The sequence below is a fragment of the Corvus kubaryi genome, unplaced genomic scaffold, assembly GCF_017639235.1.
Source record: "Corvus kubaryi isolate FWS band 111438036 unplaced genomic scaffold, C.kubaryi_AGA036_p1.0 split2-37374, whole genome shotgun sequence".
Classification (NCBI taxonomy): domain Eukaryota; kingdom Metazoa; phylum Chordata; class Aves; order Passeriformes; family Corvidae; genus Corvus; species Corvus kubaryi.
In genome coordinates this window covers 7,329,238-7,343,563 of record NW_024582082.1, presented here as the reverse complement: position 1 = coordinate 7,343,563, position 14,326 = coordinate 7,329,238, and the positions used below count along the sequence as shown (strand labels likewise).

At 46.0% G+C, this 14,326-nt stretch overlaps 2 protein-coding genes across 12 annotated transcripts in view; one reads left to right on the top strand and one right to left on the bottom strand.

The window, feature by feature from the left end:
• SHROOM1 (shroom family member 1) overlaps positions 1–3,158 on the top strand; it is a 19,213-nt gene extending 16,055 nt beyond the window's left edge. For 7 of the 11 annotated variants that reach the window (XM_042014722.1, XM_042014720.1, XM_042014718.1 and 4 more), the window contains 2 exons: positions 588–860; positions 2,557–3,158. In XM_042014722.1, the coding sequence (XP_041870656.1) occupies positions 588–860; positions 2,557–2,811 (528 nt within the window). In that variant the 3' untranslated portion in view covers positions 2,812–3,158. Of the gene's footprint in view, positions 1–320; positions 376–587; positions 861–2,556 lie in introns of those variants that run through there. The other 4 variants (XM_042014721.1, XM_042014725.1, XM_042014723.1 and 1 more) reach the window with 4 other exon arrangements.
• A 6,942-nt stretch (positions 3,159–10,100) lies between these two features.
• SOWAHA (sosondowah ankyrin repeat domain family member A) lies at positions 10,101–13,585 on the bottom strand. The gene has a single exon (XM_042014698.1). The coding sequence runs from the start codon at positions 13,583–13,585 to the stop codon at positions 11,882–11,884; it is 1,704 nt and encodes a 567-aa protein (XP_041870632.1). The 3' UTR covers positions 10,101–11,881.
• Between the last annotated feature and the right edge of the window lie 741 nt (positions 13,586–14,326).

The following is a 14,326-nucleotide window of genomic DNA, read 5'->3' as shown; positions in this document are numbered from 1 at the left end:
CTGCTGTGCACATTACCTGCTGTCTTACTGCTCCTCCTGTTCATGCTGGTATTGTCCAGCTTTCAAAGAAGGTGATGGTGTGCTCCCACTCCAGTCATGAGGCCTTTTTCCATACAATTTCCCCATGAAACAGCCTCTTCTGATTACTTTTCTACCCAGGCACCATGGCCTGCTTGAATTGCCCATGGAACTGACTTTTTCTGTGCATATGCTAAGTGAAATTCTAATCAGTTCTTCCAAAGCTTGGTACAGAGCTGGGACTTCATGCTCATGTCTTAGAACAACAACTCTTTGTAATCTTGTTGTAATCTTTATTGCAGTTCCCTTCTGACTGATTGGAAGCTCTCTGAGCCAGGGAATATGTTACCAGTTAAGGTGATTACAAGTAATTTGCTTTTCAGAGTTTGGGAATTAAGTACAGCTTAGAAAATACTGCTATTTTTCTCCCCTCTTTTCTTTCCTGTAGCTTAAAATTGCATTAAAAGTCAAAAATTTGGCAATGTGAAGAAAATCTATTCTCTAGAATTGAGATGGATTCTCTTTGGCAGTAGCAGCTTTCTGTGATTTTTTTTCTTTTCCGTTTACAGTTGGAACTCATGGCCGGTCTCCAGTCCAGGCTGCAGGTGCTGTGGGAAGAACGGGAGCTGGTTCTCTCAGAAGCCAGGGAATGTGCCAAGCGGGGTGAGGAGCTGGAGGCCATGGTGCGGGATCTCTGCAAGCCAAATGAGTTTGAGCGCTATATGATGTTTATTGGGGACCTGGAGAAAGTGGTGAGCCTCTTGCTCTGCTTGTCCAGCCGCCTTGCCCGAGTCCAGAATGCCATGAACAGGATGGATGGCAGCACAGATGCTGAGGAGAAGGTGAGTTACAACAAAGGTGCTGAATTTGTTTGGTTCATTTCTTTCCAGGTGCAGCTATGCTCAGCTCATTTGTCTGACAGCTTGTTTAGCTCATTAGTTGTACATTATCCCAACCAGCCATTGCCCAGGCAGTGTTTATGTCCCAGGATGGGCCGTGTCCCCATGGCTGAAGCAGAGCAGGTTTCTGGTGAGAACCAAGGTTCAGTGCTGGAGCACAGGAGTGCAGAGTGAGCTCTGCAACTGGGTGCTGGGGGGTAACAGCAAAACCTTGAGAGGCTCCAAGGCAGAGGGGTGGCCTTTGGACCCTTGGGCTTCTCCTTGTGGAGTAGCTCCAAATCTGTGTTTCACAGGGCTTATGGCAGGTTTATTTCTCCACTGGTAACTTCATTGTACTAATTACTGCCTCTGAAATAATATTTCACTAAATGGGTTTGTCCTAGCGAGCAGGAAGATGTGGTCATAACTTGAGATAAAACACACTGTAGTTTAACTCAACTAGCCAGCTCATTTTTAAAATGAGGAATTGTCTCATGTCACCAGGAAATTATTTAAACTCTTGGGAAGTCTCATTTTTGCTGAAGAATAAAAGCCAAATTTATCCCAGAAATTATGCCTCCTTGCTGTCCTTATTGCTCTTAGATGTGTTTTTATCAATACAATACCTGCTGCTATCTCTCATTTGGAAACTGGAAAAGCACAGAGTTAGAAAACTGGGATTTTCTGGAGCTGTGCTGCTGCTGACCTTTATCTCTGGAGGTTCATCATAGTTCACACACAGAATAGCACTAAAAAGGTCCTTCCATGCAGTGTGACATGGAGAGCCAGGATTCACCTCTTCCAAAATGTCAGTTGTGTTAATGTGAATAATTTTAAACAGTATTTCATGCTTACTTTCACTATATGGTAGGCAGGAAGGGTGTTGTTTATCTAGTATTACATTTATACTCTTCATAGGAAACACATTTAAATAACTTATTCAAATATTTTAATAGCATGCCTAATAAACACTTAGTTAAGTGCTAACATTTTTAGCAACCATCTCCCACTAACTGCATTTGCCCTCATGTCAGCAAAACCAGCAGTCTCAATCTTTGACTTCATTTTTAGGGTTTCAGTAGTGACCATTGCTCTGTGCTATATTTATGGGAAACAGGACATTTTCCAGCAGTGTAATCACATGAAAAATATAGCTGAATGAGAATTAGCTAAAGTTAAAAGATACTAAAATCCTGTAGAACAAGCAAGGCTCAACTCTTTAAAAGAAGCCTTTGATGAACAGTTACTGTCTACATCACAGTTATTTTATCACACTGACCTTTTAATAGAAGCCACTGTATCTTTTTAATATGTCAGTGACACTCTGGCCACATGCAACACACAAAACAAAGATATGTGCCTTAAAGAGCTTTTAAAAAAATGAAGATTGTTACAGGATACTTTAAAATGACCAGAATGTTAAGTATAGTGATTTTTTTTCACGAGGGCAGCATGGGAGAAGTGAACCTTTATGGCATTTACTGTGTCTTTACAAGCCACAAGAATGAGTAATTCAATCGATAAAAAACTCAGGTGGAACACAAACCCCACAAGAGGAAGTAATTCAATTAAATTGACTGTGGCTTCTAAATGAAGAAATAGAATCTGCCAGGAGTGATGGGTTCTCATGGTGTGCTGCTTTCTTTTTTGATTCCATTAGCGATCGCTGAATGAACGGCACAAGCTCTTGTCTCAACAGCAGGAAGATGCAAAGGACCTGAAGGAGAATCTGGACCGGAGGGAACGTGTGGTCTCTGGAATCCTTGCCAAATACCTGACAGAGCAGCAGCTCCAGGACTATCAACACTTTGTTCAAGTCAAGACCTCCTTGCTGATTGAACAGAAGAACCTCGAAGAGCAGATTAAATTTTTCAAAGAACAGTTAGAAAATCTCGAGCAAAGCATCCCTGTCTAACACCCACCACCAGGCCAGACATTTTTACATGTTATTTGTCATGTTTCCCTGGAAATCCCCAGGCACTCTCATAACAGGGCTCAGTTTGGTTGATTCTTCCAATCCTATTTGTGCCACAACACTGACAAGTGCTTTAGATGCTCTGGGATGCTCTAGGCACACTCTGGACATGCCTTCCATTTGGGCAGGCCAACTGGCAGCATCTCACTGTGTGTAGCTAACGGCCTTGTGGATGTGACTGATAGGATTCATTGCTCCTATTAACTTGGCGTGTATTTCCCCTTCTTCTTGTCCATCCATCTGTTTCCAGATCAACATAATCTCAATAAAAGAACCGTACAAATATTTGCCTCTTGTGGGTGGGTTGAGTGTTTGAAATGAAAAATTATGTGGGTCCTCAGATTTGAATTGGTGATTGCACAAAGCTATAAGAAATGTTATGGACCATTTCAGTGAAACTCCTGTGCTTGTTTCTACCGTTTATATATGTGACACAGTAAAAATACACTGTAATGGAAGAAAATAATTATTTCCTTTCTTGGCAGTTGCCATCCATGAGTCTTTCCTGGCTCTGTGTAATCCTGGTAGGCTGTTCAGAGGAGGTCAGAAAAAGGGTGGGCTTCACTGACATCAAGAGCCAATCAGTTTAAATGAACAGGTTTGGGAATCATAAACTCTGAGCTTATCCTGCACAGTCATTTGCAAAGTCTTTGCTGTGCTTTTGAAGCATTTATTTTTCAAGTAGCACCTTCAGTGGGTTGTTTTTTTGGTAGTTTTCAATTGTCAGCATGCATAAAAAGCCTGAACTTAAGGGAAAAGCTCAGCTGCAGACTGGGCCAGGTGGAACCACTGGAAGAGATTATTCGGTTTCAATGGACTTTATCTAAAACCCTTGGCAAAAATCTTTTAAGCCAATGTTTGCATTGAGTCAAACCAGTGATGTTGCTGTATTTAAAATCCCAGTGTGTTTTGAATGCAAGAATTCAGTGAGAACAATATGCAGCCTAAGGTACATACCTAGACCATGAATAAGGTAGCCACTAATTAAACTCAGGTTTCTTCCACAGCCAAAATAGATGTTCATTGTGCCATGAAGATGGGCTTTACCAAGAAACGTTTTACTAGTTTGTGTGTCCTGGTTGGACAATGGTGTGCGTCCTGGCTACAGTAAATACCACCACCACAGGGAGAAGCTGTCCTGCTCCTGAGAAATCTTATTTGGAATTGCATGTCACTGAGCGCAAGAACTCCGGGAGCACAGTGACCAATTTGCCGAGTGTACTGTGGTTGCCTTAATACTGGGGGAAAACAGCCAGACACTGTAGATCCTGTGAGTAATCTGCACAGTGATTCTCATAAGGCCATAAATACAGCTTTTAACATGTTAAGTCTGAAAGCTGCCTTTTGAAAATGGTCTTTAAAGTAACAAAAGCAATGTTAATGGAGTCAGTGGAGAATTTTAAAAAATATGAGCAATGTTAAATGAGTTGTTTGCATGATTTGAGAAGCCTGACTTGAAGGTGCACTTTAGTCTTATTATTCCTAGTTGAGGGAAAAACACCTGATTGGAAATAAATGTTTTGTAATTGAAGCAAATGCTTGCTTTTAAGGGGGAAAAAAAATGTGTCTGTCCTGTTTAGCTTATCTTTTTAGGATTTTGTTCCATGGGGAGGGCGATTGCTACCCCTCCCTTCCATGATTGGCACTCACACATATGCTTCAAAGAGCAATAATTAAAAATAACTTTTACTTGTTTTCAAAAAAAGAAAGGAAAAAAAAAGAGACTCCTTAGTACAGTATTCAACTCTAAATTCCAGGCACAGTGATGGCACCAGAACCTCTGCAGACAAGCAAAGATCTGCTTTCAAAGCACCAGCAGGTCTGGATTGTCAGGTGGGTCTTGATTTTGATACTGATCATTTGTTACCAATTTATTAGGAGGGTAATGGTGAAAGCTCATGCTGGACCTCAGCCATGTGCAGCGTTCCTGACACACCAACATACTAAGACATGGTAAGTGTCCCTTTCTGCTCCAGTCAGCTGCAGCCTCTGAAAGTACAGACTGAAGCCAAGAAATGGTTTAAGCACTTGCTTTTGACTCCTATTGCCTTTTGCTGAAAGTTTGATATTTAGAACACTAATTACATCCCCATACCAACATGTGGCAGCTTTCTCCCAACTTCAAGTCATGCAGCATAGAAGGCAAGATGGCCAGAAATACAGAGCATCTTCATTTTACAACACTGTGATCCCACACTGCTCCAGACAGTTTTTTCTGATCCTTTACCATCAGAAGACAGATTTAAGACTTGAACTGTAAATAGCAGTAACTGGTGGTCTTTTTGGGGAAGCAAATCCATAGGGATTATGGAAATAAAACGCTGTGCAGTCCTTGTATATACTTACTGCTCATACCATTACTCACCAGCCTTCCATTTGTGACTTCTACAGCAATGGCACTGAGTTACCTCTGCCCAGAGTCCTGGGAAAGTATCAGCTTCAAGAGACTTCTGCACCTTGGCAGTACCCCTGTGCTGGCAACTTATGTAAACGAAGTCAGGTGTGTGTGAGTTCAGAAAATGCAAGGAATGAAAAAGCTGCCTGGTACCTGACCCCTGGGAGAGCAGGCAGGAAATCCCCACTGCTGCCCAGGCTAGGGAATCTCCTGTTGCAGCCTGCCAGCCTGATACTTCCACAGGTATAATGTAATGTGAGCCCAGCTTCAAGGAGAATTGCAATTGAAGCCCTGTGGGGAGCTGTCTCTATGAATTAATGACAGCTGCAGCCAGGAGAGTGCAGAACTGCAGTGCTGAGGAGAAGGAAGAGGTGAAAGAGGCAAAATGCAAGCGCCCAGATCTCCTTGTGGGGTGCCGGCAGTGGGAGGCTGGGGGGATTCCAGGAACAATCTCTGCATCTCGCTTGGCCACCCACAAACAAGTGGCGTGGGGGGAGACTCTGCAATAGCTTCTGTTGTGCCAAGCAGAAGTCGGTGGGCCTGATTTCGGGATAAGAAGATGACTTACATTGCCCGAGGCAGAGCATGAGCCTGTGGTGCTGGTGTGGGAGCGGTCAGTGGCAGCAGCAGCACATCCTGCCTGTCTGACAGTGTCCTGGCAGCAACTGAGAGATTTTTAGACACAGTGGCTTGTTTAGAACCATTTAACACTCACTGCGATGTGTGGGAGTCACTGCTGGACCAGGAGCTGCTGTTTCAGCATCTTAAGAACTAAATTGAAGGATTTTAATTATTTTGTTTTAAACCCCAGCCTCATTTTCTTCACTGGGGCGTTATGGTGGGGGACTTTTGCATGTGGAACTAATTAAGGAACAGAGGGCTGCAGGAGTTAATGCAAATGTACTCTGCAAAAATATCTACTTCGTGCTTGTGAGAGCTGCATTTAATAAGTAGAAGGGTGTTCTCCCTGCTTTGAGAATTCATGGCAACCATCTGAATAAATTTTTAAAAATAAACTCAGAGCAGCATTGCAAAGCTAATCTTCTGTGCCTGGAGGGAGCCCACATAGACATTAAAGAATAATCAGCCTGTAGGAATCATGCAACCTCTGGGATTCACAAAAGGCTCTCAAGAAGCAGCACTTGAATTTCACTGCTAAATGAAGAGAGGCATTAAAGGTTATCAGAGATTCTAAAATACCACATGAGCCTGGAAGCTGAGTCATCTCATGGATAAATCCACAGAGAGAGAATTATGGACTGCACTGATAGTCTTGATTTAGAGAATAAGAGACATTTCTAAAAATGTGCATAAAGAGCCAGAGGTCTTTCTAATGGGCTCAGCCCATGGTGGAAGAGCAAGAACATCCCAAACTACGTCAAAAGGGAACCATTTGTGAAACAGTCTCTCCAGAGATCCCTGCCCTGGCAGCTCCTGATGGTATGGCTGGTGCCTGCAGGACCCCCATCTGAGCTTCAGCTGCTCCCTGCTGAGTGCAGGGTCAGTATCGTGTCACCCGATGTCACAGTGGCTACTTGGAGAGGTCTCAGCTGGTCTGGTCCAGAGCTGATCCCAGCCTGGAGTGGAGCTGTAGTTCTTTGTTGCAAAGAGGAAAACTACCATGGGAGAGTGGCGGAAGAAAATACAACATAAAAATAATGGTGAGAAAGTCTGTCTGTACTGCTGCAGTTTGTTACTGTGACCATACTGGTGAATCTTATTGGTGTGACCATCTGCCTCATGCAGGAGCCTGTAGGTGAGGACACAGGGGAGGGCCTGGCACCCCAATACCATGACCTCACATCAAGGGCTTGTGCATTTGGGTATTGTGTTCTATTCAGTGGAAATGAAGGTTTGTGTCAGCTGTGACTCCACAGTGCTTGCTGTGCTTCTCAGCTAGAGTCTCTTACCTTGTCTGGAGGGTCTCAATGTGATAGATATGGATGATTTTCCTCTTGGGAAATGGTGATCTGGGTTTGGCTGGGAACTCACGCTTTCAGGTGAAGAAAAGGAGTAATGCTCTACCTGGGACAAACACAGAGCAGAAGTTCTACCGAGAAAGGGAAAGATTAACATTGCCAGCATAATTTTTATTGTGCACATCTCTATTTTCTCTTCATAGAAAGGGAAGAAGATGTACTAAAGCTGTGCTAATATTAACAGCTAGTATTTTGCCTGGTTCAGGGTTACACATACAGTGTAAAGGCTCAATGTGCTTAATGACTTGCTTTGTCTTTTAAATTACTGAAATAAACCTCAAAACTGGAATAGAAGTATTCTTCATTAGGATGCAGGGTTTTTGATCTGTGTTGCCCTGCTCTGTCCCTGCTCTCCCCCTGCAGCAAACAAACACCACACTGTGCCCGTGCTACATGCTGGCCAAGTCCCTGTTAATAACCTCTTAATTTGGTGAGTCCCACAACAGTACAAACGACTGGAAAGGGCAAAAACTGCCATGTTGCCATTTTACTCAGATTAATATGCATATTGGGAGGCAAATACATCCAATACTCCTCAGAACAAAACGTGCCAAGGAACAGACAAACCAAATTATCCTTAGCAGGCAGACTGAGCCAGGGTCAAGGAAACACTAACTGTGCTGATCCCTAGGTCATGCTGGAAACATGAAGAGAGGGAGCAAGACATGAGCAGTGGGGAATTAGGGGACTGTCTAGAAATGCTTCCTCTAACTCCAGCTGGTGGCTGCAACTCCCATTTATTTTCTGGAGTTACTGTGACTCTTCGACTGGACTGTGGGTTTGTGAAGAAGCTGAAATCTCATTAAGACGCCTATGCAGTGCAGGAGTGGCATTTCCTGGGTTTTCATAGTCCACATTTCTGTGTAGCACTCACAAGGGAATGAAGACAGACAAAAATCTCTGTGAGCCTGACCACAACCACACTGCCTCACACTGCTCAAACAGCCACATCCAGGAGGACAAAGTCTGTCCCTTTGCGCAGAATCATGGTTTGAGGTTTGTTTGCAGAGCTCTTCATAGCAGGTTTTTGAGCTGATACTCCTCAGAACAAAACATGCCAAGGAACAGACAAACCAAATTATCCTTAGCAGGCAGACTGAGCCAGGGTCAAGGAAACATTAGCTGTGCTGATCCCTAGTGCTGCTGAACTAAAATGTGAGCTAGTTTTGTGTAGGTGGTCCACTGAAGGCACATTCACAGGGTGGGGGAATGACACTGCTCATGCTGCCTACAGGTCTAAAAACATTATCTTGATTTCAGTTTGCATATCAGTACTGACTGTGTGCTTTAAAGAAGCGACCAAGGTGATTATCTCCATTTTATAACAGGAAAACTGAGACATGGTGAGAGGGCAGGCTAGTAACCAAGGCAAATTACCACTGAGCTGCTGAGTCCTGCTCCTGTGCCTGATCTGTGCCTTCCATGTCCAGCCTTCCCCACCACTAAGCCCTCTCCAGGGGGCAGGAGCAGAGCCAGGGGTCCTCAGGTTTTTTGGTTTTTACCTTTCCTGCTATTAACTTTGATGGTGCCTAAGGCAGCTCCCAGCTCTGGGCTGGGACTCAAAGGCTGCATGCCTAGCCCGTGGCACAGCTCCTGCCCCGGGCCAGTGTGCTGAGGGGAGCCCAGTCCTCCTCTCAGCTGTTCCTGTGAAAATATCCTGGCTAAACTTCACAGCTATCACTCGTTCAGGTGAAAATCCTACTACATTCAGCCAGATTTGGGCTTGAAAATGAGAATTAAGGAGAATCAGTCAAGCTGAGGGATTCATAAAACAGTCCTGCTTTAACCTCTTGCAGGAAAATGCTCTCATGATCACTCATTTCCCTACAGTGTCCCTTCCCACAGTTTAAAGGGCAACATTGGAACCTAAAACACAGCCAGGCTGATGGACTGGTTTTACTTCAAACTAAAGGCACTATATATATCTGTAAGATGACAGCAGTGCATTCTCAATACCTCTCAGTATTTGTCTGCACCCGAAGTTGTACGGAACTGCGTGTACTCATCCCAGCCTGCCTAAATACTATCTTTTCCTTCATCGGCTCAACAAGGAGGAGGAATGAGCTGAGTCACTGCACAAACTTGCTGGCAGAGCCTGGCCCGGCCCATCCCACCCACAGCACCTGGCCTTGTGAGCTCCCCATCTTTGTGTCACCACCATCCTGCCAAGCCTCCAGCACTCCCTGGCGAACACTAGAAGAGGGCTCTTGCTGCTGGGCATTTTTCTATCACAACAGCTAATCGCTGCTGCGATGCCTCTGAGGAAGGAGCAGTGCAGAATTTCCTTGATAATACATGTTGCAATGAATCTTATCTCAGCTGTGACTTCTTTAACAGAACAATAGAGAAGCAATGAAACCTTCTCCCTACTTTCCCGGGGGTGAAATCACAACCACACTCTCCAAGTTAGTCAGGTGGGGTTTTTAAACACAAAACACTCCATCCTTGAATCCTGTCTCTGGCTCATGTAGGCTTGACTCTGAATGAGCACTAAAGTTCATAGAGCTATGGTGTTTGGACAGGTATCAAGCTTATACCCATAATTATTGAACAAACTTCTCCGTAAGTCCAAGCCAAACTGGAGTGTTTGCAATTCCCACAGAAACAGAATGCTTTCACCAGGCAGTGTCAGTGCCTCAGAGGTAACATGAATGCACATACACACTTCTATGGTTTCAGGAAATTTTTTTTTTAAATTATTAAAATATTTTTTTTTAAAAAGTCATTTATGTCAGTACACTTGGAAAGACATTTTAAAACAGAGCCCTTTTTTTCCAGGAACTCTGCAAGCTGACAGAGTGCACCACAAATCAAGGCTCCAAAGGATCAAGCTGGTCAATGGTCGCACCAACAGCTAGAGAGCAAACTGGACTTTATTTTTTTAAACCCTACTCCAGATACAGAAATCATGAGGTGCTTGATCATTAACCTTTGCTTAACAACTTAATTAGTTAAATACAGAAGCAGACCCATCCAGAATAATCCAGTCTCTTCCTAGAACTGGATCTGACCTGGCTGCAACCTCTGATTACACTCCCGACGAATGTCACCAACTCCAGGAACTTCAGGGAGAGTGTTTTGAAGTAAAGAGGGCAGTGCCTCCATCTTCAGTCCTACAGCATTCCTTGTGTGTGTTTGGGACAAGTCAATTAGAACCAATTACAAGTACTAGGTTTAATGCAAGGCGGAAAAACTGAAAACATTCCTGAAGCCACTGACTTGGAAGGAAAGGCAAAGCATGCAAACAAGTGTTTCAGTGCAGAAACCCAAACAGAGCCACTGCAGCACTGCTCTCACCTTCAGCACCTCTCAATGATACAGGTTTCTAGTCACAGTTTTAGAGAAAACATGCTGGTTTAGCAGACTTGCCCCAGAAGTTGGACAGTTTCTGTTCATAGCTCTGCCTCTTTGCATTAACTTTAACCAAGCAGTAATTAAAAAAATAATAATCTTACTGCAAATAAATTATTTAACCTGCAGTTACCATGCTTTTTGAGCTACGTGTAGTTCTATATATAGAACAATTATGTTTATCATATAAAAGAAGAAGAAGAGTTAGTTTTAGGTCAATGATTCCCACTGTTGAAATAAACACTGCTTCAAGAGGTCATGCAGAGGTTCTGTCATGAAACACCTAACATTACATAAAGCCCAATGTTTATAGATATTTATTTTAAATAGGTCAAAATGAAAGGCCAAGTTTTAAACAAAAATAATCAGACATACAAGCCTAACTTTGTTTCCAGTAGGCTACTCAGAAACTCTGACGGATCCAATTCCCAGTTTTTCAGCTCAGTTTTTCACTATCAAATATCAAGAAGGTTTTTATTCAGATTAAGTTGACTGAACTACAGTAAAGTTTAAATGTTCACAGTATCATCAAGACATGTGGTTAAGTACCACCTGGTCAAAAAGTCTTTCAGGAAGAGAGAAAAACAAATCACTAGCCAGCTTTCAAACTGAGGTAGACAAGTCACGGTGACTCGAGCGCTGAAGGTCAGGGTCTATCCTTTTAAGTAATTCATCTAATAAAATGCATCAGACAACAATTGAGATTGTTATGTTAGTATTTCTGATAGTGAGAAACTTTGTTTTGAAAAAGTATGCAATTTTTGTAAATAGAAATATCCTTCTTCTGCTACCAAAATAATCAGAAACATTATAGAAAACTATGCATCTTTCCTCCGATAATTTAATCCTGCTAGATAACAGGCCTTGTTAAAATAGCCAGCTACCAGCTTGCTGTTCACAGTGTAAAATACGCAATCCTTCACCTTGTTTCTGCTCTCCAGCTGAGGAACACAGATCAAGAAGGCTGTACCTCAGGCATTTTCACCTGTCTACACACACATAAGTTGTTTTAGTTTTTCAACCAGTAAGTATAAAGTTTGTGGTCTCCACCAATACATCAGCACAATGGTATATACAGCATGGATAGCACTTCTTGGCAGCTCCCTTTCCACAGGCATATGGAGCCAGGCTTCATGCTGTGGACTTTGGATGTAGACCCTATCACTGATTCAGTTAAACATCCAAAAAGACAGACGCGGAGAGAAAAAATCCAAACTGCTTCTGCAAGAGAAAACTGAGACACCAGCTGTGCTATTAAACCATTTTGATCACAGTAAGGCGGAGGCTAGTGGCCAAAGAACAGCTCAGAAACGGGTCTGCGTTTCACGACAACCTCTTCCTCCTCCTCCGTTACCTCAGAGAGTGAGGAATATGAAGGGAAGCCCCCTCTGGTCTTTGGCTTCCTCCTTGGGCCCGTAGTGGCAGCTAGAAGCTTGTTTAAAGTGGAAGGCTTCCTTAAACCTTTGGTGAGATCGTAGAAAGCCATGTCATCAGATATGACCCCCAGAAAAGTGCTAGTGGAGCTCAAGATTGAAGCCGCAAGCTTTGTGGACTTCTTGATGGGCATGGAGTGCTCCATGTTTTGGGAAAGGCTAGGGTCCCCCAGCAAGCGCCTAATTGTAAGGGATGCCCCTTCCTTTAAGTACTGGTGTGGCTTCTTCCCGCTGTAGTCCCTCAGGTCAATCTTGGCATGGTAGCTGTAGACGAGCATGGTGATGATCTTCTCCTGGCCGTGTATGGCAGCCAGGTGCAGTGCCGTGTAGCCACCATGCGACCTGGCATCCACATTGACACGGGACCCGCCCTTCTCGGCCGCTCGGATGATGTTGGTCACCATGTCGCAGTTGCCGCTCTTAGCGGCCCAGTGCAGGGCGGTGAAGCCGGAGATAAAGTCCCTGCGAGCCGCCAGGCTGGCGTCGCCCAGAAGCAGCCCGTGGAGCTGCTGTGTCCACTGCCCATCGGCCGCCAGCACCAGCCACTGGTGCTCCGCCTGCTCCAGGGGCACCACCGTCTCCTCGCTGGCCCGGTGGTTCTTGGGCCCCCTCCGCAGCCCGGGCGAGCGGGACCCGGTCTCCTCGTCAGGCGGTGGGGGGGACAGCGGGGTGACTGCCTCCTCGGGTGGCCCTGGGGCAGCGGGAGGTAGCACCCAGCGGACGGGGAGCATGCAGGGCTTGGGCGGCGGCTCCCGCCGAGCTCCCCTCGCGCCGCCGGGCAGAGGCACAGCGCCGCCGCCGCCCTGGAACAGGCCCCGCAGCTCGGCCACGGCCCGCGGCCCGGGCGGCTCCTCGGGGGACGTCCCGACGGGGTCCGAGTCGGGGAAGGAAATCGGGACAGGGGCGCCGGCATCGACCCCCGCCGGCGGGGCAGCGCGCAGCTGCCGCTTCAGCACCACAAACTTGACGCCGTCGATCTCCTTCACCGTGGCCACGGCGTTCACCGCCGCCTTGAACCGCTCCCGCCGCGCCGCCCGCCCCTCTGCCTCCCCGGCACCGGCACCGGGCCCGCTGGCCTCCAGCAACGGCCGGAAGGCGCTCACCAGCTCGGTGTTGCACACCCGCCCGCCGCGCTCCCTCAGGAAGCCCATCACTGCCTCCGCGCTGATGTCGAACTCCGCCATCCCGCCGCCACAGGTGGTGGTGGTGGAGCTGCCGCCGCGCCTGCCGCCTCGGCGCAGCGTAGGATGCCGGGAGCCTGCAGAGATGGCCAGGGCTCGCGGGCGGGAGACACCTGCTACTGCCAGCGACTCCCCCGCGACCGCTCCCGCGGAGGTGCTCGGCCCTCCCCGCCCCGCCCACGGAGCGCAGTGGCCCCGGCGCCGGTCTCGCCCCGCCCGCGGGGCGGTGGCTGCCGGGAGGGTCCGGCCCGGGCAGTTGGGCGCGGGGAGCGGCGGTACCGGGCGGCGGCTGACACGGAGCCGGCCTCGATCCGGGAGTGAGTGGGAGCAGGAGGGAGGGCACGGAGGCTCCTCGGGTGGGATCGAACGCTTCATCCATTTACTCGTCTTCCAGCTTCCTGAAACGATTTTTTGGTTTGGGGTGGGTTTTTTTGTTGGTTTTTTTTGTTTTGTTTTGTTTTGCTTTTTTGTTTTGTTTCAGTAGCAAGTAAGTGGAGCAGCAGTGGGTAGAAATCACTCTGCAAGGTTCGGTCTCCATTCCTGGAAAAGCCTCAGGTGTTCTGCAGGACCTGTGATCCTGCTGGGCAAGAGGCTGATGCCTTAAAATTAGAAGATGGGTGGATGGGTCAGTCTTCTGAAATGTACTCACCTCTACATGATACTATGTATTATCATACATATATATATATGTAATCATACATTATTATCTGTGTCTTTTACCTATATTGCATCAACAATGTAGATGTACATGTCTATTTAAACAGTGAAATATTTACAGCATGTCTGCATCTGTTCATGTCCGCCAGGAGAAGAGAGAGCTTCTCTTTTTATAGAGAAGCTCTCTCTGCTGTCTTATCAATTACTTGTGCTTAAGCATTTAACATTACTGTTCTCTGCTCTACCGGAGAAAATAAATCTCAGACAAATGCTTTTCCCCAGGCAAAGTAGGAGGACTGAGGACCTCTTGGACAGATGTTCAGCCTGCAAACTTGTTTTCTCCTCCTCTGAGTGTTGCGCTTAAGATCACTAAATTGATGCCTGAACAGTTTGTCTAGGAGAAGAAAGAGCAGGAGAGACTGAGAACAGAGTGAACAGTCAGAGTGTTATGAAGACAGA